General features: G+C 43.8%; 1 protein-coding gene across 6 annotated transcripts in view; it reads right to left on the bottom strand.

Moving 5' to 3' along the window:
* Window positions 1–23,826, bottom strand: part of LOC148019207 (protein NO VEIN-like) — a 139,107-nt gene extending 115,281 nt beyond the window's left edge. For 2 of the 6 annotated variants that reach the window (XM_087660751.1, XM_087660752.1), the window contains exons 1-2: window positions 23,044–23,825; window positions 22,587–22,921 (exon numbers count right to left, since the gene is read on the bottom strand). In XM_087660751.1, the coding sequence (XP_087516877.1) occupies window positions 22,587–22,921; window positions 23,044–23,724 (1,016 nt within the window). In that variant the 5' untranslated portion in view covers window positions 23,725–23,825. Of the gene's footprint in view, window positions 1–22,586; window positions 22,922–23,043 lie in introns of those variants that run through there. The other 4 variants (XM_087660753.1, XM_087660754.1, XM_087660755.1 and 1 more) reach the window with 4 other exon arrangements.
* Between the last annotated feature and the right edge of the window lie 506 nt (window positions 23,827–24,332).

The following is a 24,332-nucleotide window of genomic DNA, read 5'->3' as shown; positions in this document are numbered from 1 at the left end:
TCAGATTGACATGATACTGGCTTTTTCTTTAAAAACATGTGATTTCTAATCTATATACGCATCCAATTAAACAAAGAAAGTCCAAAAAATTTAAAGTAGAGAGAAAAGAAATTCATTTTGAAAAAAAGCAAATTGAGAAATTGGTGAATAATGAGTATGGTATTATGGGATTCAAGGTACATATAATATTTCCCATAACTCTTCAATACGTAAGAGTATGAAATAGATTAGGATATCTCCCATAAGTATTAATCGTTCAGAAGGTTTCAATATTGCAAAGGAATAGTCCTTAAAATTATAAAATGAGGTCTTGGTGTGCATCCAATGCCTAGGAACATACTCTAAAAATGGATTGTTAATCAATTCTCGGCATCCTCTGATAAAGCTAAAAGATTCAGACTAGACTAATAGCGTTAGGTTAAGAACAATAGGAATAAAGAACATCAATCGCAAGTGTTGTGACAAGCAATTAACTCTTCGAATGATGCTAATGTCCTCAATCATCGAAAGAGTGACACTTTGTTTCATCAGTAAAAATTGTTTTGGAAAGAAATGGTTTCCATAATTTCGTGTATACAAACTAATGAAGATGTGAAACGAACCCTGTGATAATGGGTAATCAAAGACGCTTGATGGCTGGGTGGACCAATTAGTCAAGTGCTTGTTAACTATGGAAAAATTAGGGCAAGAGCTGATTGATAACTTCCCTAGGATTTGGTCATAAAACCCAATCAAGCATCATTTTAGGGAAACACAAATGAGATTTGGCCTTACAGGTAAAGGGTTTAAGTCCAACACCCTCATTTCTCACTCACTATGAACCAAGTGTGGCAATTGATTTGCCCTCGATCTCAATCGATTACAAAGTGATCGTCCTAACGAAGTGCTAGAATTTTGCAAACCCTCGAGTCAATCCTTGTAGGTTGAGGCTAAGCGCTTCACCACGAGGTGGACCTAGGGCCACCCAATCATACTAATGTCTAATTATTCCTATGGCAAGTATATCACAAGAGTGATCCTAAACGAACTTAGTGCGAATGCACTAAGGGCACTTTAGGGTTGGGGTAGCTAAGTCCTATTTATAGGACTCAAGGCCCTATTATCCATATGGATTGTATAATCACCACTCTTGGTAAAACCAGCCTTCCTTCCATGGATGGGTGGTAAATCCCTAATTACAACTTAATTACAGTAGCAAACAATAAATGCAAATCTGAAAATACAAATTTACCTATAGATCTTGGACAATGCACACCCGATTGACCCCAAAATTGGTACCCCTTTCGGTATTTCTTTAGCTTTATTGAAGAAAAAGTTGATTTACAATGGGATTCTTCCAATCCCCTTCGCAATCCAAACTCCCCTTGCTGTCCAAAGTGACCAGCAAGTCTTCAATCTGATTTGCCCCTTGATTCGGGTACTTAATTGGCCTTCACTCACTTCATAGACAATGGAAATGCCCCAAATTCAATGGCTGGCTAGTCCTCCACCTGAATTTAGCTGAAATTCACCTTCAATCCTCATAAATCCAAGTCTTGGAGACTCCAAATTCTGGCACGCTTCCCAAGGCTGCTGCTAAACTCTAATTTCTGCTGTAAATTAGGGTTTACAGCAAAGAAATTTGCAATTTCTCAGCCTCCAAGGGTTCAAATGCTGAAATCTTCGAAGCAAGGCTGTGAAATGGTTGGGAGATGAGAGAGAAAGCTGTAGAGAGAGAAAATTCAGAGTTTTGTCGCGAAGAATGATTGAAAATCAGTCAAATGCAGCTTCTGCCCTGCCACAACAGCTTGTACATGCAAAGAATTAAAGAAAATTAGTCATTTACTGCTGCTGCCTTGTCTCAACAGCTTATAGATGTTGTCACCTACTGTTGATTGGTCTTCTCCAACCCCTAGCTGCCTCAAAAGGTCCTCCAATGGCTGCAAATCAGACCAGCAACATCTCCTCCCTCTCTCTTGCAAGCTGAATATACTGAAAATGCCTCTCTTCAGCCTCTAAAGACGTTTTTCAGTATTGCATGGGCATTTTTGACAAGTGGCAACCTTCCCAAATGGTTTTTCCAATTTTTCAGTCTTTAAATACTGAAAATTAATCTAATAATTATTTTGGTGCCTTGAAAAATAATTTGACTGGCCAATAATTAAATTAGCTAGACAACTTCCATTCCCGAGTGTCTCTGTGCCATCTTTGATCATCAGATTGGCGTTAGGTACCATTAAACGCCACTTCTCTAGTATCAGCAACAACTGACACTTATGGCAAAATGAATGACCTAGGCCAACAATAGGCACCAAATACCACCAAGCACCTATGCAGCATAACTCATAGCAACTTTTGCCTTTGACATCTCGTGATTTTCTCGGGTCTCAGGCTTGTAAATTTACTTTAACCCCAATTGCACCTCATATGTGCAACATTTACTTAATCATGTGATTAAAAATTAATCCACATGTTAAGTGAGGTTTCAAAAATACATATCCTCGTGACACTTGGACTCTTGGCCCATTGGCCAATACATCTGTACATCGAGATGGTATGGACTCGCGGTATGGGATGCCAACGCTTGGGATGTGGTCGTGACCCGGAGTACTACTAGCTCCCAAGCTAAAGAGTGGGCCCATTTGGTCTATGGCAATGAGATAGTCTAATGTCCAATCCCTTTCGTTGTGAGTATGGCTTGCGTCATATCTCCTATATAGATTGGATCCTAGGGAGACAGAGACAAAGAAATGTGATGAGACAAGCATCAATTCATGACTGACCAAATGGACGGCGTATTTTGATTTATATCAATTTAATGACGCTTAGCGCATTGGACAAATACAAATCATGTTACAATAGAAGTATATGCTTGGTGGGCAAGGCTATGTCCAAGCCAATGACATGGGGTGATTTTCAATCCGTTTTTTGAAAACATTTTCATGAACAATGACCAAATTGAAAATTTTCAAATCATTTGAGCTAGATATGGGAAAAAATAGCTTGGATGCATATTCACAAGGCTTTAAAGATCTATTGCACAAAACAAAGGCCTTGGACTATCCTTAAGCACTACTCTATATGAGATACCTTTTCGGATTGCCACCGAACTATCAAAATGAGGTGCTCCGCAATCCACTTCATTCACTTGATGACGTCTGTAGATATGCAAAAAATTTTGATAATACTGTGGCTACGAGTAGGGACAGCCAGTCGACAAAATGAGTCCCATCGAGCTATCTCTATCTTCAAGTCAAAGAAGTTGACTACCTTGACAGCAACTCGTCACCCATCTTTGGAATTGCATTTAAAAAAAGAATGGTAAACACAAGGTCACTTTCATGGCGATCAAGAGTATCCCTAAAACAAGAAGACAAAGACTACTAAGACTTTAATAAATACGCTTAAAGTTCCAAGTATATCTTCTAAAATAATAAATACTCTTTTTATATCAATTATAAAAATCATGTACTTTCTTTTGATCTTCATGGCGATTTCCATGTGATGGAGGACTCTTTATCCTCTAGGATCACAAAGAATAATATAGATATGATTTCAACAATAGAATTTACTTAATGTTTTTTCGATCCAAGTGTTACTACTTATATTTGTTTTGTTGAAAAAGTTCAATCATCCAATTTGCAATGTAATTCAATTTCTTTTAATAATAATCTTAATATAAATTCAAATATAAGAGAATATTTGGATCTGATATTACATGAGGATGCTAATATCTTTCTGTCCAAGTTACTTTATTGACTTCTGCTATCTCACGGAACCTTAGACCATAGGATTGAGACGTTGCCTGGTAGCCATCTCATCTCTTCACGACCTTATAGATTTTAGCCCGAATGAGGAAAACGAGATAACTAGGCAACTTCAAGACTATTTAGCTAAAGAATTTATTGAGCCAAGCAAGTTTCCATGGGACGCACGTGTCCTTCTCACTAAAAAGAAGGATCGCATGATGTGCTTTTGTGTCGATTACAAAGATCTCAAAAAGGTGACCATCAAGAGTAAAGTATCCATTATCTAAGATGGATGGCCTTATAGATCGGCTTTGTGGCATGGGATATTTCACCAAAATCGATCGAAGGTCCGGTTACCATTAGATACGAATAGCTTCAAAGGATATCCCAAAAACTGTGTTTCGAACACGGTATAGATGTTATTTTTGTCATATCTTTTGGATTCACCAATGCTCCTACGACTTTCCATCAAATGATAAATGATTTATCTCGTTTGTATTTTAAAAAGTGAACAATTGTTTTCCTTGATGGCATCCTTATTTATAATAAGTCATTAGAGGAGTATGCAAAACACTAGCACATCATCTTACGTCTTTTAAGACGAGAATAATTGTTTGTCAAACTATCTAAATGCGAATTTTTTCACCCCGCTTGCCCAAAATAAAATGAATTAGCCGGATTGCTGCTTTATGACAGCAAGGAGTATCAAACTGTTGTTCCCACAACTATGAAGCTATTATGTCTTGGTCATCTCATCTCAATTTGATGGCATTCGAATTGATCCCGAGAAGATTCAAGTAGTGCTTGATTGGCCTATTCTGGGGATCATAAGGCAAGCGAAATCTTTTTTAGGTTTTACAAGATTCTTTCGAAAATTCATAAAGGAATATGCTTGTATTGATTAACCCTTGACATGTTTACTTATGAGTATCTAAAGCAAGAAGAAGCACACTAGTCTACCACATGTTTGGACTACTGAGCTCAATCAATGTTTACAAACAATGAAACGGCTAGTTACAACTACATCGATGTTGCAAATAATCAATTTGAATAAACCTTCTAAAGTTCAGATCAAAGTGATTATGCTTTAGGTGTTGTCCTTTAGCATTAGGATGGCCGACCTATTGTATTTGAGACCATAAGCTCACCGATGCCCAAACACATTATACTGCCAAAGAGAATGAATTATGGCAATCATCCATACACTTAAAGTATGGTGTCATTATTTGTACAACGCCCCATTCATTATTTGGACAGACTACCATTTATTAAAATACCTTTGTAGGCAACCCAATCTCCATGGCTGCAAGGGGAGACAGACCGAGCTATACAAGAGTTTGACTTTGAAATTCGCTACAAAAAGGACGCAATTAATATGGTTGCCATACTCTTAGTCAAATTTCTAGTGTCAATGTTGTGTCCTTCTCCAAAATTTCGACCAATTTCTATCTTTCTCTCAAAGGGAATTGCCAAAATGATCTTCACTTTGGTAATATCTTGCAACTAGTTCAAGATGGACCTAGTAGCCCAAGAAGCTTAGGCAAACCGCACACCCAAGGCTAGTTATTGAGAGAAAAATGGCGGAAAAGTATTTCATTCGGAATGGATTACTTTTTAAAAAAGGCAAACTGTCTATGCTCAATGATCAAGATATTCACAAGAAAATTTTATAAGAGTGCCATGATGCACCAAGCATTGGAACACCTTGGCATGTACCGAACTTTGGCCTTGGTCACCCATTATTTTTATTGGCTACACATTAAGACTGTGGTTGAATCTTATATACATGAGTGACCACAGTGTTAGCCTAATAAAGTTGAACGTCACAGACAAGCAAAGATGTTGCATCCATTACAAATTTCCAATAGAAAGTGGAGCAACATTTCTATGGATTTTATAGTAGGATTGCCCCATACAAATCAAGATCATGATGCAATCAGGGTTGTGATCGACCAATTGACAAAAATGGCTTGATTCATTCCTACAAAGACGACCGTGAAAAGCCACGAGTTGGCTAGTCTCTTTGTCGAACATATTTACAAACTTTATGGTTTGCCCACCAACGAAATAGTTAGTGACAAGACCCTAATTCACTGGCCATTTTTATCAACTGGTTTTCCAAAAACTGAAAATTTAATTGTCCATGTCATCCTCGAGACATCTTGAAACCAATGGACTGACAGAACAGACAAATCAATCCATGGAGGATATGTTGCATGTATATGTCTCCCATATACAATCTAATTGGAAGTGTTATCTTCATCTAATTGAGATTGCTTATAACAGTATTAAGTATTCAACTATTGTTTATAACCCAATTATGCTTAGGTACGGTTATGAGCTAAAACACCCATCACCACATAGCTCAAGGGGGTGAGAATGCACTCCATAGTCGACTTTCTGTGCGATATATATGAGATGTTAACGATTGCTAGGAAAAGCATTAACATGGCCCACGATCATGCGATGTTTTATGCTAACCAGCATTGTACTCCTCAAGAGCTCCAGAAGGACGTATGGGTTTATCTTAAAGTCCCAAAATCCGATTCAATGCCCACGAGCAAGTACTATAAACTGTCTTTAAGGTATTGTTGACCTTTCCAGATTACCAAGAAGATAAGTAGTGCATCCTTTGAGCTAGATTTACCTTTGAAAATCTGAATTCACCATCTATTCTACATGAGTTGTTGGAAAGAACAATTGGGACAAGGTGAACTGATTCTTCCACTGAGGAAGTCCCACGACTTAAGGATATTGCTCATTATATTTCACTTGAACCCGAATTGCTTCTTAACCTTAGAACTAAGCAATCCCATCGAACCATTTATCCGAAGTATTTAATTGTGGAAAAACCGCCCAAAGGTGAAGGCTATATGGAAGTCAATACGTTTGTTCCAATGTCCTTTCCTAGGGATATTGTTGAGGACAATAATCATTCATAAGGAGGAAAGTATTACGTCCTTGGATATCCAGAGAGGCTTTCTGTCACGAAATTTGATGCTTTGCTTATGTTTAATTGGCATTTGATTAAAGGATTAATCAAATGTGCAATTAAACATTAGCAAAGCATCAAATTTTCACGTCCTCGTGACAGAGACACTAGTAGCATTGGTCACAATGGTCATTAAGTGACTCAAAGCGAATGCACCGAGAACACTTTGACATTAGGGCAGTTGAGTCCTATTTATAGGATTCAAGGCCCTATTGTGCATATGAATTGTGTAATCATTGCTCTTGGACTCTTGGCCTATTGGTCAATGCATTTGTATACCAAGATTGTGTAGGCTAGTGGTATGAGAAGCCAACCCTTGAGATATGCTCATGACTAGTGCTGCTAGCTCCCAAGCTCAAGGGTGAGCATGTTTGGCTCTATGGCTAGGAGAAGAATCTAACGTCCAGTCTCTTTCATTGTATTGCTTACGTCGTATCTTGTGTGTAGGTTGGGATCCTAGGGAAACGTTTCATGAACCAATAGAGTGATCCCAAGCTCCTCTTTCCAATCTCCATATACCAACACATGAGAGTATGTACGAATCACATAAGCTGTTGCAATCAGCAAAGTGCTCCCAATCTCCCTCTCTCCAATCAGGAATGCAAGCATGCTAAGTATGATCAATTGAAGGAGAAGATAGTGCCATAACTAGACTAAAGGTGGGTAATACACAAGACAAACCGGCCAATTGCCCAAATGGCACAAAAAGCAAGTCAGCAATAAATGAACAGCCCACCCAATAAGTGAGAGAATGCATCCAGTCTCCTCTGCTGGCCTAAGTACCCACGCTACCTATAGAATACCCATACAAATCCATGGTTGCAAGAATGAGATGGCAGCTTCCCTTATAATCTCAATGTAAATTCATTCTCTAGATACATAAAGGTCATGTGTTAAAAACTTGTAAGAGTTAGTAGGTGTCCGAACTCATAAGGCATTGGCAAACCATCAAACTATTAGCAATACACCTCCTGGACGGGCAGCATGCAGCCTTTGGGCTATCACGCAAGGGTGGCAAGCGAGCGAGCAATCAACGCAAGCAACGAACAAGCCAATGAGCAAATTGCGACCACCTCTATAGTCAAGCAAGCCAATTCAACTAGCTATGCCATGTGGCATAGCAACAGTTGAGGTTACTATTTTTTAAAGTAACTCTAATGGAAATTTTGTTTGTGTCTAAGGCTCTTGAACTTTGCAAAGAATAATTCTGTCTTCAACAACTATATCAATTTCTCAACAAGTTTAGATATTTTTAGATCTGAAGGTTTAGAAGTTTCCTTTTTATAGAAAATTGACATCTGGCATCTAGAGTAGGATGTGTAATTTGAAAGTGAAAATCGTCAATACACTTGTTATTGGCAGCAAACACTTGTTTTTTATAGCCTCCTCTTTCCACTTTTGAGCACCCAAGCTTCACACCTACATATTGGAGGTCTCTATTCACTTTCACAAGCTCTATTGCTGAGATTTCAGGCTCACTCTATGTTTGTAACTATTTAATACTCATCCAAGAAGCACTCTTTACTCAGCTTGATCAAATCAAAGCATAAAAGAAGAAAATCAGCTAGTTTCTTGGAGTGTGCAAAAGTTGGGGGTTCAAAACCCTAATTTTCAAGGCAGAATTTAGAGTTTCTCTATCAAATATCTCCGAAGAGAAGTTCTCTCTCTCTTTTTTTTTCGTAAAAGGTAATTGTATTAATTACGAAAAAAATACAAGATTACTTGATTACAAGATACATGATGACACTAAGCCATCAGGTGAAGAGGTTCTCTCTCTCTCTCTCTCTCTCTCTCTCTCTCTCTCTCTCTCATTACAAGAGACACGAGGGCCCTAGGCCAACATGTGGGAAGTCCCCGTAGTAATGCATCAAAAAGGTTACACCAATCATGGCAACGACCCAGAGGCAATTGCCATATGCCAAGGATGCAAATCCTCCCGAGGGAGCAAGTCGGAGTGTCGGATGAGATCTAGCTGCCAATGCAAGAGCCCTTTAAGCCTGGCAATATGGCGCGGTACATTAGAGACCGAATCAAAGAGAAAAGCATTGCGCGTGGTCCAAATGTGCCAGCATCCCCAGTATCTGAAAAAGTGAAATAAGATCTTCATATGCAACTGTGGCGGTGTGGGATACTTCGAGCGCACAAAAACCCAGTCGAAAGGAGTTAGTGAGGACCCCACCACAGCGCGCCAAATGTGCGACAAGAGTGACCAGATATTCTTGGCGAGCGGGCAAGAAAGAAAACGATGTCGGGCCGATTCCGCCGTTGTGGTACAGAAGAAACAATTACCATTCGAGATACGGCGCTTGGCAAGGGCGGAGGCAAGAGGAAGACCACCAATCATTACCCGCCAAAGAAAGACCTTGCATTTGAAAGGTGCCTTATTCAGCCAGCCCTCCATCAGCGTTGTCTGCCACCATGACAGCGATTTCCGCAGTCCCCAAACAGTATTAGCTTTCTCACCCAGCCATTGGTGATCTTGAATGAGAAGATGATACACCTGATTAGTAGAGGCCTTTTCCAGACTCAACCGGCCTGCAAGGTCCCAGTCCTGCCAAGGGCAATCCACAGCCAGGGCAGGAAAGGGTTGCCTACCCTGAAGCTCCGACGAAAGCATTCCCCATAAATCACGGCATCCGCGCGGAATCTTGAAAAGTCGCCTAGCAGTCCGAAATGATACGAGGACATTGCGAGTGGCAAGGGTAGCATCCGCAACCGACGTCACACCTAAACGGGCCATGCGGTTAAATCTCAGTCTGAGATGATGTTTATCCTCCCATGAAAGTAGTCTGGATACTGCCAACAATTCGAGCTGAAAGGAGTTAGTCTGCAAGCGGTCCCCTACCGGGTGCCAACGGGCCTTTTGGAGCACCACTTTCCAAGAGCCGACCAAGTGCAGTAACAAAGAGAAAGAGGGACTGGAAAAACGAGAGTCAGCATTAAGGACATGCCACCAGGAGGCCCGAAGCCGGGTGTTACCATGGCGGAGCCCGCTGTCCTCAAGAAAATAACGGGCTATGATGGTCCACGGGTGATGATCCACACACATGGCGCGAAAAAGGGACCAACGGAGAGCTAGCATATGAGTTTCTGCATCCAAAATAGCTCCACCACCCATGCGCTTAGGGGTACATGTATGTGACCATGAAATCCACGAAATGCCTGCCTGCAGTGAATCCTTCTTCCATAGCATGAAACGGATGGGATGAGTGAGAGCCTTCAAAGTAGTAGACGTCCATGGCAACAATGGCAGGAAATACGTTAGCATTGGTAGTATAATTGTCTGAGCCACTTTGAGGCGAACATGGAATGGCCACGCTTGCGACTTCCAATACATAAATTTCGCCGCCAGTTTTTGTGAAATCCACTCCAGTAGGTCCTTTGGCCGTACATCCACCCCCAATGGGTATCCAAGATGCCTGACAATGGAGCCACGGGAAACCACCTGGCCTTGCCAGCCTAATGACTGTAAATCAGGCTCCGTGCAACTGAGAATGGCTGACTTAAAGGCATTGATGTGAAGCCCAAAGGCCTGACCAAAAAGCGTCCAAACATCTAATGCCTTTCGAATGTTGTCCCTGTCTGCCTGCAAAATCATAAAGGTGTCATCAGCCAAAGATTGGCTAATGAAGTGCTGGCCCAAAGGAAGAGACAACCCTACCAGCTGACCAGAAGCTGCCATGGAGGATAATATCGAAAGGACCGGGTGAGTCGCCAGGGCAAAGAAGAGAGGACTCAAAGGACAACCCTGTCTGACCGAGCGTGCAAGGACAAATGGGTCTGTAACCCCACCATTGAGCATAACTCTGGAGGAAGCCGCAGCACTAATGGTGTAGATCAATCGGGACATCCGGGTACCAAAGCCCATAGCAGACATGAGATCTGCAATGAAAGACCAGTCGACATAATCAAACGCCTTTTCCAAGTCCAATTGAATCAATACCACTTCCTGACCGGAGTGTCGCGCATAGTCAATAGCCATTTGCACATTTAAGATATTATGCAGAATGTTGCGGCCCTTAATGAAACCATATTGGAGAGGATGCACAATAGCAGGAAGGTGCTTGTGAAGCCGATTCGCCAGCACTTTGGAGTAGATTTTATACATGGAGCCCATCAAAGAGATTGGTCTCCAGTGTTGCAGCTTTGACGGCGAAGGGACCTTTGGAATCAGTTTGATAAGGCCTTCTTTCCATGAGGAGGGCATGACCCCTGTTTCCCAAACCTGCTGAAACATGACCACCAATGGCTTCACCAACTGCGTGGCCGAGTTCTGAAAGAATTCATTAGTGAGACCATCCCAGCCAGGACTTTTATCCTTAGGCAGGTGCAACAAAACATCCATAACCTCCTCCTCGCAAATATCCGCCTCCAAAGCGGCTTGCATCTCAAATGGAACCTGCTGGCGGACCAGATGATAGAAGACCGAGCAGGCATGCGTAACCTGGCTAGAAGGTAAGGAAGAAGAACCAAGAAGTTCCATAAAGTAATTTCTGCACATATTGACAATGGTCTGCGGATCAGTGACCATGCGACCTTCCGAATCCTGGAGTCTGATCATATTGTCGCGAGCCGGAGACGCATGCAAGGCGCGAAAGAACTTATGAGACTGGCAGGCACTATCTTGCAATGTGTCAGTCAGGTTATGGAGCTTGGCCTGCTGATAAGATTTCAACTGAAACACTTGAAGAAGATGGGCCAAACGCCTCTCCAGTGACAGCAGAAAATCATCATCTGGGGAATCCAGGAGCAAGGAACGGACCAAAGCCAGTAAGTCCTCTGCTGCAGATCGACGCCGGCGACAAAGCGAGGCATGATGGATCCCATACTGCCGAGCAACCCGCTGCACATTAGAGAGCAACCGTGCAAATGAAGGCAAGCCCTCAGAGGCAAAGTCCAATAAGAACCTCTCAATCAATTGCTGCATATAGCCCTGAAAAATTGAATGCTTCAAATGAGAGGAGTTGAAACGTAAAGGGAGCCTGTCCAGCAACTGCATAAAAGGTGCAATAGATTGTGCCCGCATCTCAAGCTGGAGGGGGAAATGGTCCGACAACGCATACTGCTGCAAGACCTTCATTTCCAGCATCTCGGGAAGAAAATCATCCCCCTGCATGATATACATTCTGTCCAGCTGCGACCAAGTAGTTGCATATTGTGCGGAATGAAAAGTAAACCCTGAAAACGAAGGGTGAAGCCACGACCAAAGATCTTGCTTAAGTACGTGCAAAGCAAAGGAATTCCACACCCGGCTTTCCGGCGCATCCATTACCGAATGCCCTGAAGTGGACTGAGAAGAGTGAACACACATATTGAAATCTCCCATCAAAAACCCCCTTCGGCCAAGTGACATGGAGGCCTGCAAAGTGGACCAAAGATCCCGCCGGGATGCGGGATCATTCGGAGCATAGAGGCCCAATAACCATAAAATCTCTCCTTCAAATAAGACTTCGATTACCAGAAAGCGGCCCTGCACATCATTTTTAACAAGGACAGGCTGGTATTTCTCATGGACAATCATCAGCACGCCCGAATAGTGCGTAGCATGGGTCCCTGCATAAAACAGACGGAATCCATGACAATCCACAACTTTTCCTGCTTCACCGTGACTTTTGTGCTCAATTGCACACAATACATCCCACTGGTTCTCATGCAAGACGGTCCACATGGCATGTTGCTTATGGCGAGAGCAAATGCCTCGCACATTCCACGTGGCTATCTTCATGTATCTTCAAAAAGGAAGTCAGGAACGAGGCGCCTGTTGCCTCGATTTCACCTTTTCCGCGAGAGCATCCAGGACGCCCTCATCCAGAAAATCAGCCAATACTGCAAACGAATTCTGGCGACCTGCTTTAGAGGTAGAAGGGAAATCCACAGCCTTGGGAGTGGGGCGGGGATAACGCCGATCCCAGGGTGTAATCACATTACCTTTGGTATCAAACGCCAGCTTAGCAGGGGGGCCTTTGGGGCCGTCGGTATAGACTTTCCTTGGAGACTGATTACGGGGGCAGACGGGGCCATAGTACGCGCAGCCTGCTGTGAAGTGACCATTTCTTTCCTGCGCGTATAGGTGCGCACGGAGTCCTGGGAAGCAGTAGGCCCAGGATCTACCAGGCCTGCATCCAACTTTTTACCTTTTTTGGGACGTGCCTCAATCCAGTCAGTGCGACGGGAATCCAAACCCAGGACCTGTTGTTTGCCTTTATCCATGACATGAGGTGAGTGAAGGGCTTCTTGGGGCGGGGCATCAAGCACCATGTCATCCTTGGGCAGCACAACCTGCGTATCCTCCGAAGACGGTTGCCTTTCAGGGCATTCAGCCATGAAATGCCCCAATTTACCACATGAAAAGCAGTGTCCCGCAAAGTTGCCTCATTTCAAGCGAAAATGCAAAGGATGCATGCCTGAACAATTGAGGCGAAGCCACGCGGGCCTTTTCCTGGCCGTGTCCCATAACATGCATAAACGGTTGCAGTTCATTGCCCTGAGGCTTGGGGGAACCAGCACTGTTCCCACAACCGCCATCGCATCCTTCAACATTGGCCAATAGACCGCCGGACAATTTTCCACTTCCACCCACACCGGGCATTCTTGTTGAAGCAGACGCTGGAAGTCGGCCATGGGGCGCCATGGTACAACATGGACCAGGCGGCGATCAAAGAAAAGTGGCAACTTGGACAGGAGCAGCTCGATGCGTTTCCAATTTCAACAGCACCTCATAAAAGCCGCGAGGTCCAAGGAAGATCTCCTCAACACACTCCCCTTGCAATAAATGGTGCATCCACTGGCGAATATGCGACAGCACTGGGATCCTGCCAGTGAAGAAAAGTATAACTGCACGGTCATAAAACACCGAGAAGGATCGCAAGACTGATTTGGGGTCCACTGTAGCTTCCAGCACATCATCCGTTCCCGCATCAGAAAAAGATTCATTGTTATGCTGGACATAATCGCCAAGCAGAGTATTGGCAAAGTCCAACAAATGTTCCCAGTCAATTTCCTGCGAATCCACAGGATCAGAGGCCACTTGCGCATAGGAACGTTCCTGAGGACCCATTGGCTCATCAGAAGTATGCTTGGAGCGTTTGCCGGCAGGCAGCAGTTCAGAACCCGGAGGCAGCTCCTCCGTGCATGGCACCATATCCTCCGGCTCCTCTGCGTCGGAATCAGGGCCAAGGGCGGCCACCGTCCGGTCGAGAAAATCCATATCCAGGCCAGCCATACCGCTGTCTACTCGCGCTCTCTCTCTCTCTCTCTCTCTCTCTCTCTCTCTCTCTCTCTCTCTCTCTCTCTCTCTCTCTCTCTCTCTCTCTCTCTCTCTCTCTCTCTCTGTGCAAGTCCCGCAGACCGGTCAAACGTGGACGGGGCAGGCGTGACGGGGACAGGCACAAGGCAGACGGCGAGGGGCAGATGCGAAGGGCGCCGCTTGCTGGCACAGAACCAGCGACCAGCGGCGGAAGTGGCGGGCAGATGGCGGGCGTCCACGGGGCCTGGCAATAGAGGGCGTAGGTTAGGGCGACAGCAAGGGGCGCGAGACACAGGCGAAACGCAGGTTAGGGCGACGGCAGGGGGCGCGAGTCACAGGTCGCGCGGGCAACGGCAGCAGGGCGCACAGAACAGGGCGACGTCAGGGGCCCTGGTCGATAGGTCAAACAAGCGGCAGCAGGGCACGACGCACAGGCGACGACCCCATCTTCATCGCGTTCGAGCTCTCCTGCGCTGGAATTAATGAACAGCTAGTGAAAACACACTCCTAGACAATCTAAAACTGAAATACACTCAAATACAACCCTGGAAACAGTAAGAGCTCCTCCATCTCTGTCAGGCTCTAACGGATCTCACAACCAAGAGATGACAATATGAAATAAAATAGGCTAACACACCTTCTCACATCCTCGGGAGTGTTTGAAGACCCAACAAACTCATATGGTGAAGCATGGAAGCTTGAGGCAAAGCCTTAGTGAAAAGATCCACTACATTGTCCTCTATGGGACAATAGACCACTACTAGCTCAAAATCCCAATCCAACTCCCGCAAATAATGATACTAAACATCTATGTATTATGTCCCTAGACATCCGGATGGGCCCTAGTAGCATTGGTCACAATGGTCATAAAGTTACTTAGTGCGAATGCACTAAGGACACTTCAAGGTTAGGGCAGCCGAGTCCTATTTATAGCACTCAAGGCCCTATTGTGCAAATTCATTGTGTGATCACCATTCTTGGACTCTTGGCCCATTGACTGATGCATCTATACTCTGGGATAATGTGGGCTAGTGGTATAGGACAGAAACCCTTAGGATGTGGTCGTGACCCAACGTGTTGCTAGCTCCTAGGCTGGAGAGTGAGCCCATTTGGCTCTATAGCTAGGAGGTGAGTTAGATGTCCAGTCCCTTTTATGATGAGTTTGGCTTGTGTCGTGTCTCATATGCAAGTTGGATCCTACGGGGACGTTTCATTAATGCCAATACAATATCCTTCACTCCATCCCATCCCATCACGTCATAACAAACCCCTCCCCCTTCCTCTCTGCACACACCAAGAGAGACATAGTGTCCTTCACCCCAACCAACCACACCACATCATGGCACCCCTCTCCCTTCCCCCAGCACGCACCAACTACGACATCATATCCCTCACCCCATCCAACCCACCATAGTGACATGGTATACCTCCCCCTTCCACCCCAAGAACCCATAAAAACCCCGTTCAGAGCGCCTAACAGGTACACCTTTATCTCATTAAGGGTGGTATGGACCACTGCTAACAAGAGAGGCGTGCATGAGGGGCATATGTTGCAAGTAGTGGGTACAAAGCAAGGTATGTCTTTTGTTTTGTACTCATGCTCAGGTTTTGTGTTGAGTCAATGCTAATGCACAAGAAATTTTTATGATTCTAATGATCAAAGGCTTGGGAGCTGCCACTCCTATGGCAAACCATCATTAGAAGCCAAAATCTTGTAGCCCAAATAAGCATCAATATTTTGATTGATAGTAATTTGTAGTGTTAATGTTATCGACATTAAATGTTAGTTTGATATTATCATTTAATGTTTGTATTAATGTTATCATTCATTCTAATGCTAACATTATGCTTATTGTCACATTAAATTTTACTATTAATGTGTGGGGAAGTCATGTGGAGAGAGAAACCTTGCGCCAGGGAGTAAAAAAGGAATTCATTGTCTTGAAAGAAACAATTGAGGAGAGAGAAAGGGACTGATTCCCTGCAAAGAGAGTGAAGCATTCATGGAGAGAATAATGATTATGTTGTGGAGTGAAAGAAAGGATTCTTTCCTTCCTAGAGGGGGGCCATCCGCTATGTGCTACATGCAGCAATAATTGTCCACTTGGAATGACAAAAGGAGAGAGACAGACAGACAAACCGGCACAGGGTCTGACGAGAGTTGTCTCCCAAGTCGGTTGTTTGGAGGTCTCCAGGCCATCGTCTCATTGTAAAAAACACCTCTCCAAGTGAGATGAGATTCGACACACAAATGGGCAGCCAATTCCAAATGGACAAGACGTTTGCCGCTATTGTGGGAAGGGTTGCCTTCTAATTGCCACATAATCTAACAATTCCCTTCTAGGACTAAATTCGTGGAAGGCAGCTCACACATTTATTGAGTGTGGACATCAAAAAAAAAAAAAATAAGAAGGGGAAAGAAGAATGAACTAGGTCCAAACAAAAAAAGGTCGGATAATAAACCTTTCCCACGACAAGAAGTGTTCTTTTTGCTTACCAAGATTATCCCCCTGCTTGCTACCACTCCAAAAACAAAAGGCCAAGTTTTGCATTAAATGCAAATCATTTATGTTGCTTCTCCTCTCCTCTCTCGTACCCCTTGATCTCCAAAATCCTCTCTCCAAAATCTCTTCTCTTATCAATACCATGTCTTCTCACGAGGTGTCTCCTTACGATGCGCCCATTCCCACTGAATCTCAGTACATGGACGATACCGATCCGGCTTCTCCCAAACCCGAGCACACGCACGGGCAACATCTCGAAGCCTCTTCTTCCTTCAAATTGCACAGAGATTCGTCCCTCGTAGCAAGTCTCCAAGCTCAAATAAAAGAAATTCAACAGCAATTAGTTGAGCTTTGCACTCCCCATTTTCTGTTTATGCCTGCAACCATGAGGACATTACCTCTTTGATTTCAAACCGATCCCTTTAAAGGGGACAAATGTGATGAGACAAACATCAATTCATGGGTGGCCAAATGGACGATGTATTTTGATTTGTATCAATTTAATGACGCTCAATGCATTGGACAGATACAGCAAAGGAAGCATAAACATGTGCTGAAAAGAGATAACACATACAGATGAGAACTCATATGTATGCTCGGAAAATGGAATCCATATACCAAGACATGAGACAGTACAGATACAATGTGAGTCACCGACTGTGGAGGCACTGGCACCTGCTCCCTCTCTCCAAGGATTGTCCAATGATGAATGACTGAATGAGAAGAGAGCCAGACAATATATAGGCCAAAATAAATGCCTACAATATGACAGGTCGGCCGACTGGCTGCAAATAATGCCCAAACCTCAATAAATAATGACAAATAAAATGCCTAAATAATCTATGTACCCAGCCTGCTAAACCACGAGTCTAGACTCAACCATGAGCTAACTAATCTGCTAACACCCTCTCTCAGATCATGGGTGATCGGATACAATACAATATACAATGATAATGTCGCATCATAGTACATACAACAATGTCCACCATAGTAGAACCATGGATATCCAAGTAGTGGGTGTGCAAGCCACCACCAAGGTGCCTCGGAGAGAACCTGATGTCAATCTCGATCATACCAACTCCTGAAGATAGAGAAGATCATAGCAGCTCTCAATATCTGTCAACAATGCCCTTGATGTAGCATACGTAACCATCCTGTCACCAATGCCGCAGCGCATAAATGACCATGAATTCCCCGTCTTTGGCCAGACCGCCAAAGTGTCCCCTCATGTGAGCTCCAGACAAAAGCCACCCGCTCTTTGTCAAGTAACCAGCCCATCATGAACCTGGATGTCAATCCCAGCTCCAAGATTTGTACCTGCCAAACTTCGGTCGATGCATCAGGGATGTCCCTCTCTGGATCCTGTGCATCTGTATAGAAATATAGATGGGGCGTGGCTGCCCCATCTCACCACCCTCTCACACTCCCTCTCTGGCACTAGAGAGTCGTGAGGGATGACCTCATCACCACCACTAGATAGCAGCTGAGGAAGGGGCCACTAATCCCTTCCCACGATCCGAAGAAGAGGATCCCTGCCGCACCTTGGACTTCGCCTTGGTCGGAGGATCAGAATCGAAATCTGAGACAGATAAGGACTCATCGGAGGAGTCCGCATCCCGCTTCGTCTTCTGCTCCTTTTTCTTCCTGGAAGCCGCTATCTCTATCCAGTCCTGCGGTAAATGACCTTTCTTGCCACAGTGGTAACATTGGGCCTTCGACTTCTTTGTTTTCAAACCCCTCTCTGAAGCTACAAAAGCATGACTGGAATCTCCATGTAGCGTATCAGCAGTGGACGTGCACGGAGGAGGCATCTAGAGAGGATGTAAAACAGAAGTAGAGAAAAGAAAGTATTTGGAGAGGGAACACAGCCAAACCACGAGCACAGACTGCAAAAAACAAGAATTCACATACAGTATAACCCAAAATCTGATCAAAAGAAGCCAAAATTTGCTGCACAAAGTCAGAAAATCAGTTCAAATCTGCCAAAAACAGCAAAAACGGCCTGTTCTGCCAGTCGCCCAGCCCAAAATAGTGCTAAAAACAACAAAACGCAGGCTGCACACTCCATAAACAGGTGTACGGAACTGTCGCCAGCAGCCTGATGATGAAAACACAGGCAGCAGGAGGTGTTGGACAGCAGGCGATGACAAATCTGCAGAAAACGCAGGTCAAACAGGTCGCCTGTATGGAGCAGCAGCCGCCTGATCAGAAAAGGGGAAAACAGTCTTGAAATCAGCAATAAAACATAGCAGAAACACAAATCCTGAAACCTGATACCATGTCAGAAGTGGTGCAGCAATGGAAGCATAAACATGTGCTGAAATAAACTGCTGAACACAAGACAAAAGAAAAGAAAGACATAACACAATACAGATGAGAACTCAGATGTATGCTCGGGAAATGGAATCCATATACCAAGACATGAGATAGTACAGATACAATGTGAGTCACCGGCTGTGGAGGCACTGGCACCTGCTCCCTCTCTCCAAGGACTGTCCAATAATGAATGACTGAATGAGGAGGAAACCAAACAATATATAGGCCAAAATAAATGCCTACAATATGACAAGTCGGCTAGCATTAAATGTTGGCCGACTGGCTGCAAATAATGCCAAACCTCAATAAATAATGACAAATAAAATGCCTAAATAATCTATGTGCCCAGCCTGCTGAACCACAAGTCTAGACTCCCCAGAACAAAAGAGTAAAGTCTACTTCCAAGACTTTGATAAATATTCTTAAGACTCCATGTATTTTTTCTAAAATTTTATTCAAAAAATAATTTGTAAATACTAGCAACAGCAACAATAGTCCCATTAAAAAGGCAAAGGCTACTTCTCAGTCTTTGATAAATATTCTTGAGACTCCATGCATTTCTTCTAAAATTTAATTCGAAAAATGTTTTGTAAATCCTAGCAATAGCAACAGTAGTCCAATTAAAAATTTCACTTTTTGGTCCAAATAATCTTTTAAAGGTCATTGGCCGTATAAATGACTAAGACGTTACATTTTTTTTAATATGATCCTATTTATAATTTTATTTATTCTCGCTTGATGCAAAAAGACTGCTACTCCACACGATACCAACTAACCAAGTTCATCATGTCCAATATATGAAAGTCCCTTCAGTGAATCATTGGGATCTAGTAGCACCAAACTTGGATCTTTCAATCCAACAATACCTTTAGATCATGGATTTCCGACTTATGAGCCTTCACCATGTGAATGTCATTCTTGACATACCATTGTTCTTTGAAAAAATAAAAATCGTGTATTTTCTTTTGAGCTTAATGGTCATTTTCATGTGATTGAGGGTCGTTTACCCTCTAGAATCACAAAAAATAATGTACATATGATTTTAGCAATGGAGTTTTATGTTAGAGATCACAGCCTGATCAGGAGCAGCAGGTGCAATCGGACAGGTGCTGTCCTTGTGCAATCGGACTGCCACGTGGCAGTCCAACCTGTTCAAACAATCGGCTACATTAAATGCAGCCGACAGGCTATTTCTGGCGCCCTGGTTTTCGCCCAGTTTCTGGCTATAAATAGCCGAGTTCTTCAGCAGTCTCCTACACTTCTCTGCTCGCAGATTACAGACCGGTCGCACGCGCAGATTCCGTCTGTTCGCAGATTTCAGACAGGAGACAGTGCAGACTGCAGCGGACTTCGAGGTGAACAGCAGGTTGCATCGTCGAGGTGGAGACACGCAGTCCAGCGCACTGCACCCGTGTATATATTTGCATATCTTTGTATTCAGCACACTTTATACAGCAGATCTTCATCTTCCACTCTCTCTCTCTCTCTTCTCTCTCTGTGTTCTCTCTCTCTCAGTCCTACGCTTCCGCACCGCTGCACTCTGACATGGTATCAGAGCAGTGTTAAAAGGCTGTCTGAGCGCAGAACCAACCTGAAGAGGAGTTTCTATCGCGACACAAATTTGCGTTTTCAGCGTTTGAGGGCAGACAGGAGGGCTACGCCTTGGAACAAGGCTGAAGCAAATGTGGGCGCACAGGAAAGGAGTCCAGGTGGTGGATTTGCTGCTGTTTACTGCTGTTTGAAGCGGAGGAAGTTTGAGTTTTCAGCATTCAAGTGCAGGTTTTTCTTTTTCATCGCCTCCGGCGGGTGAAGAAGTTTCAGGACGCGGAAGAGCCTTAGCAGACTGAGTTTTCATAGTCAGAGGGGGCTGCTTTTGCGTTTGTGAAGGCATTACAGGGGAAGATGTCTACAGAGATTGACTTGGAGTTCCAGTCGATTATGGACCGGAAGGTGCCTGTCTTACCAACAGAGACGGAATCTGCGCGTGCCACCGGTCTGTAATCTACAAGCAGAGAAGTGTAGGAGACAGTGCAGACTGCAGCGGACTTCGAGGTGAACAGTAGGTTGCATCGTCGAGGTGGAGACACGCAGTCCAACGCACTGCGCCCGTGTATATATCTGCATATCTTTGTATTCAGCACACTTTATACAGCAGATCTTCAACTTCCACTGTCTCTTTCTCTCTCTTCTCTCTCTGCGTTCTCTCTCTCTCAGTCCTACGCTTCCGCACCGCTACACTCTGACATGACAGTACAGACTGCAGCGGACTTCGAGGTGAACAGCAAGTTGCATCGTCGAGGTGGAGACACGCAGTCCAGCGCACTGCGCCCGTGTATATATCTACATATCTTTGTATTCAGCGCACTTTATACAGCAGATCTTCATCCTCCACTGTCTCTTTCTCTCTCTTCTCTCTCTGTGTTCTCTCTCTCTCAGTCCTACGCTTCCGCACCGCTGCACTCTGACATTTTACTCAATGTTTCTTCTATCCAATTATTACTACTTATATTTATTTTGTTGAAAAAATTCAATCGTCTAATTATCAATGTAATTCAATTTCTTTTAATAGTAATCTTAATATGAGTTCAAATATAAATAAGTATTTGGATTCAATATTACAAGAGTATGCTCATGTTTTTCTATCTGAGCTACTTGAGGAGACTTCCGCCGTCTCGAGAAACCTTAGACCATAGGACTGAAACCTTGCTACTAGCCATTCTATCTCTCAGCAACCTTGTGGGTTTGGCTCAGAGGAGAAGAACGTGATAGCTAGGCAACTTTAAAATTATTTGGCTAAGAGTTATATTGAGCCAAGTAAATCCCCATGGGGGACACCTATCCTTCTCACCAAAAAGAAAAATGATATGGTACGCTTCTATATCAATTACAAAGGTTTCAATCAAGTGACTATCAAGTGTTATGTGGCTAGAATGTTCCATTGGTATCAACCTGTATCCTAATCTCCCCTCCCTCCGAAGAAAAAACCCATATCCCAAAACTACAACTAAAGTCGCAACTATTTTTGCCTATGTTTAGGATGTGATAGGCTGCACTCTAGTGTTCCATCATTTCATGGTCAATCCAATGGTGTTCTTCCCATTAAGATTGCATTCCATGGAAGGTTCCCAAAAAAATTAATGTTCATCATGTTCCTAGAGTTATACCATTGTAGGATAATGTGGTCTTTAGTTCGTCCAAAGTGAATACAAATCTGCACTACTATCCAACTATACATGGCACCAACAAATGCCAGAGTAAAGACATCGCATATAACCTCTTCTGTGGAATGAGGAACTTCATCAATGAGGACATTCCACAAGAATACAAGAGGATTTGATGACAACTATCGAGAGGAAAGTCTATTCCCAAAGTTCACAAACACATTGCACATGGGATTGTCCCTTATAGAGCAAATGGCAAAGCTACAAAAATTCTGTAAATCTACAAAAATGTGTACTAGTGGCTCATAGTATATAAGGTCGAACCTTTAAACCCTTCTCTTAAGCCATGAAGGCATGCACGTGTTGGTTGTTTTCTCTATCCTTGTATGTGTTATTGTGTGATAAGAAAGTAGATAAGGAGACAATCAGTCAAACTCCCTCTCTATGCTCTAGTGCTTTTGGGCTTTGTTGGAGAATTGAAATATAATCATGTTTCCTATGCCTCTTTCTTGAGAACATGTGCTTAGTTGTAAGAAGCTAGATACTAAACAAAACCACAATGAAAACATATGGTTTCAACAGAAAAATGATTGCTAGACTTGAAAGAACCAAATCTAGTGAAGGACAGCACTTTCATACCCAAAGCTCTGGATACGTGCACAAAGGTGCTGGCGAGATGCTAGAGACCGTGCCTCCACCATGAAGTCAAGGAAATCTTCCAACTGTATTTTGGACTGTTGATGCTTATTGAGGAAATCCCCAAGATACTGAAGAATATCTTCTGTTGTTAGTTTGCAGATTTCAGAACCGGTTGGAGGAGAAAAATATCGAATAGCCAGGGGCTGAACTGGCAAAGGACCAAGCCCCAATGCATCAAAGTCTTTCACACCCTCATTTGCAGATATCTCCAAGCCTAGTTCATGCAATGTTGTGATCTTCCTCACTGCGACATGACACTGAATATAAGCATTCACCTGCCACCACCACATCCAACTTGTAGCAATGCTAAGTAGGAAAGATGCAAAGTAGAGGAGAAGCAGCAGCAACAGCAATGCAGTAATTTCAGGGGGAATATGAAGATACAAAACAAGTTTACCTTTCCTTCAAGTAACATAAGCCTGCGCATGCTAGGGATGTCAGATAGCTGGAATCCCAGCGACTCGAAGGAATCTGCATTAAGGCCCTGCAACACAGCTTGTGAAACTTTCCACAAGGTTACCCCGGTTCCTGCTACCAAAAGCTCGTCCTGAGCTTTTCTTGCAGCCGTTTCTGCTCTTTCCTTCGCACTATCCAGGTCCATATACGAAGGCTGGGCCGGAGGCACCAGAGGAAGGTCTGAGAGTACGGCAGAATTGGCAGAAGCCCTATTATTATAGCCACGTGCAGAAGAGCCTTCATCTTTAGTCCCGTCGTCAGGTATCAGGCGTTTCGCCATAACAGGTGGTTCCATGGCGCGCCTGCTATTGAAAGGGGAATAGACGGGATGAAGGGATGGTGAATGGTTACCATACAAGGTCGTAGAAAGGCGTGGAGCTTGCAAAGGATTAAGCCAGCTCGGCGGGCCGCCATAGCCAGCGGTGGTGGAATAAGCGGGATAAGGAGACAAGCTCGGGTCCCGAGCACCATAGGCGCGGCTCCAGCCAGCATACGGGCTCTGATGATGCGGATGATGGTGGTAAGCCTGTGCTGCCGCTGCCGCCTGGCGTTGAGGCGGCGCTTCTGCGTCCTGGTCGTCCTTGCGATTCTCGATCCTAGTGCGCTTATTCTTCCGCCCCATGGCAGACAAACCTTCCGACTAGGAGTAGCCTAGCTTAGGCTAGTTGTGAGGGAAACATGCCACTGGCCGGTGGCAGGTAATCGCCACTGCTGGCGCGTAAGAGTGCCCTAGTAACAAGGCCGCACCTGAACTCTCTAAGAACGGCTTCACATGTCTTGCCGTCATAGGTCAAACACAAGACACACATTTCATTCTAGTTGGTTTTTTGGATGTGAAATGATTTTGTACTGATTGAATATTGGGGTTTACATCAATATTTGTAACCAACCTTTTGACCATGGATTTTACAAGTGGTCCCATTACAACATCTATCTCAGTAACCAGCCAACTGGCGAAAATTGTCACATCATACATCATACAAGGCGCTGCATCACTACCCCGACCTTGGGTTTATTACACCATTTTGCTACTACTTGAGCTAGTGGTTCTTGGCTTCTCTTTTGTTTTTTGGAACCTAAGGCTAGTTACATAAAGTCCCCTACTCGTCCACATCAAAGGAAAGTTAGAATACCCGAATATTAACGAAAAGGTTTACGTAGCCTAGAAGCTTCTCTTTGGTTTTTTGGAACCTAAGGTTGATTACATACAACAAGTCCCCTACCTATCCA

Source organism: Lygodium microphyllum, chromosome 20 (assembly GCF_053477565.2).
Source record: "Lygodium microphyllum isolate KBCC chromosome 20, Lygodium_microphyllum_v1.1.10, whole genome shotgun sequence".
Taxonomy (NCBI): Eukaryota; Viridiplantae; Streptophyta; class Polypodiopsida; order Schizaeales; family Lygodiaceae; genus Lygodium; species Lygodium microphyllum.
This window is presented reverse-complemented; position numbering and strand designations above follow the sequence as displayed.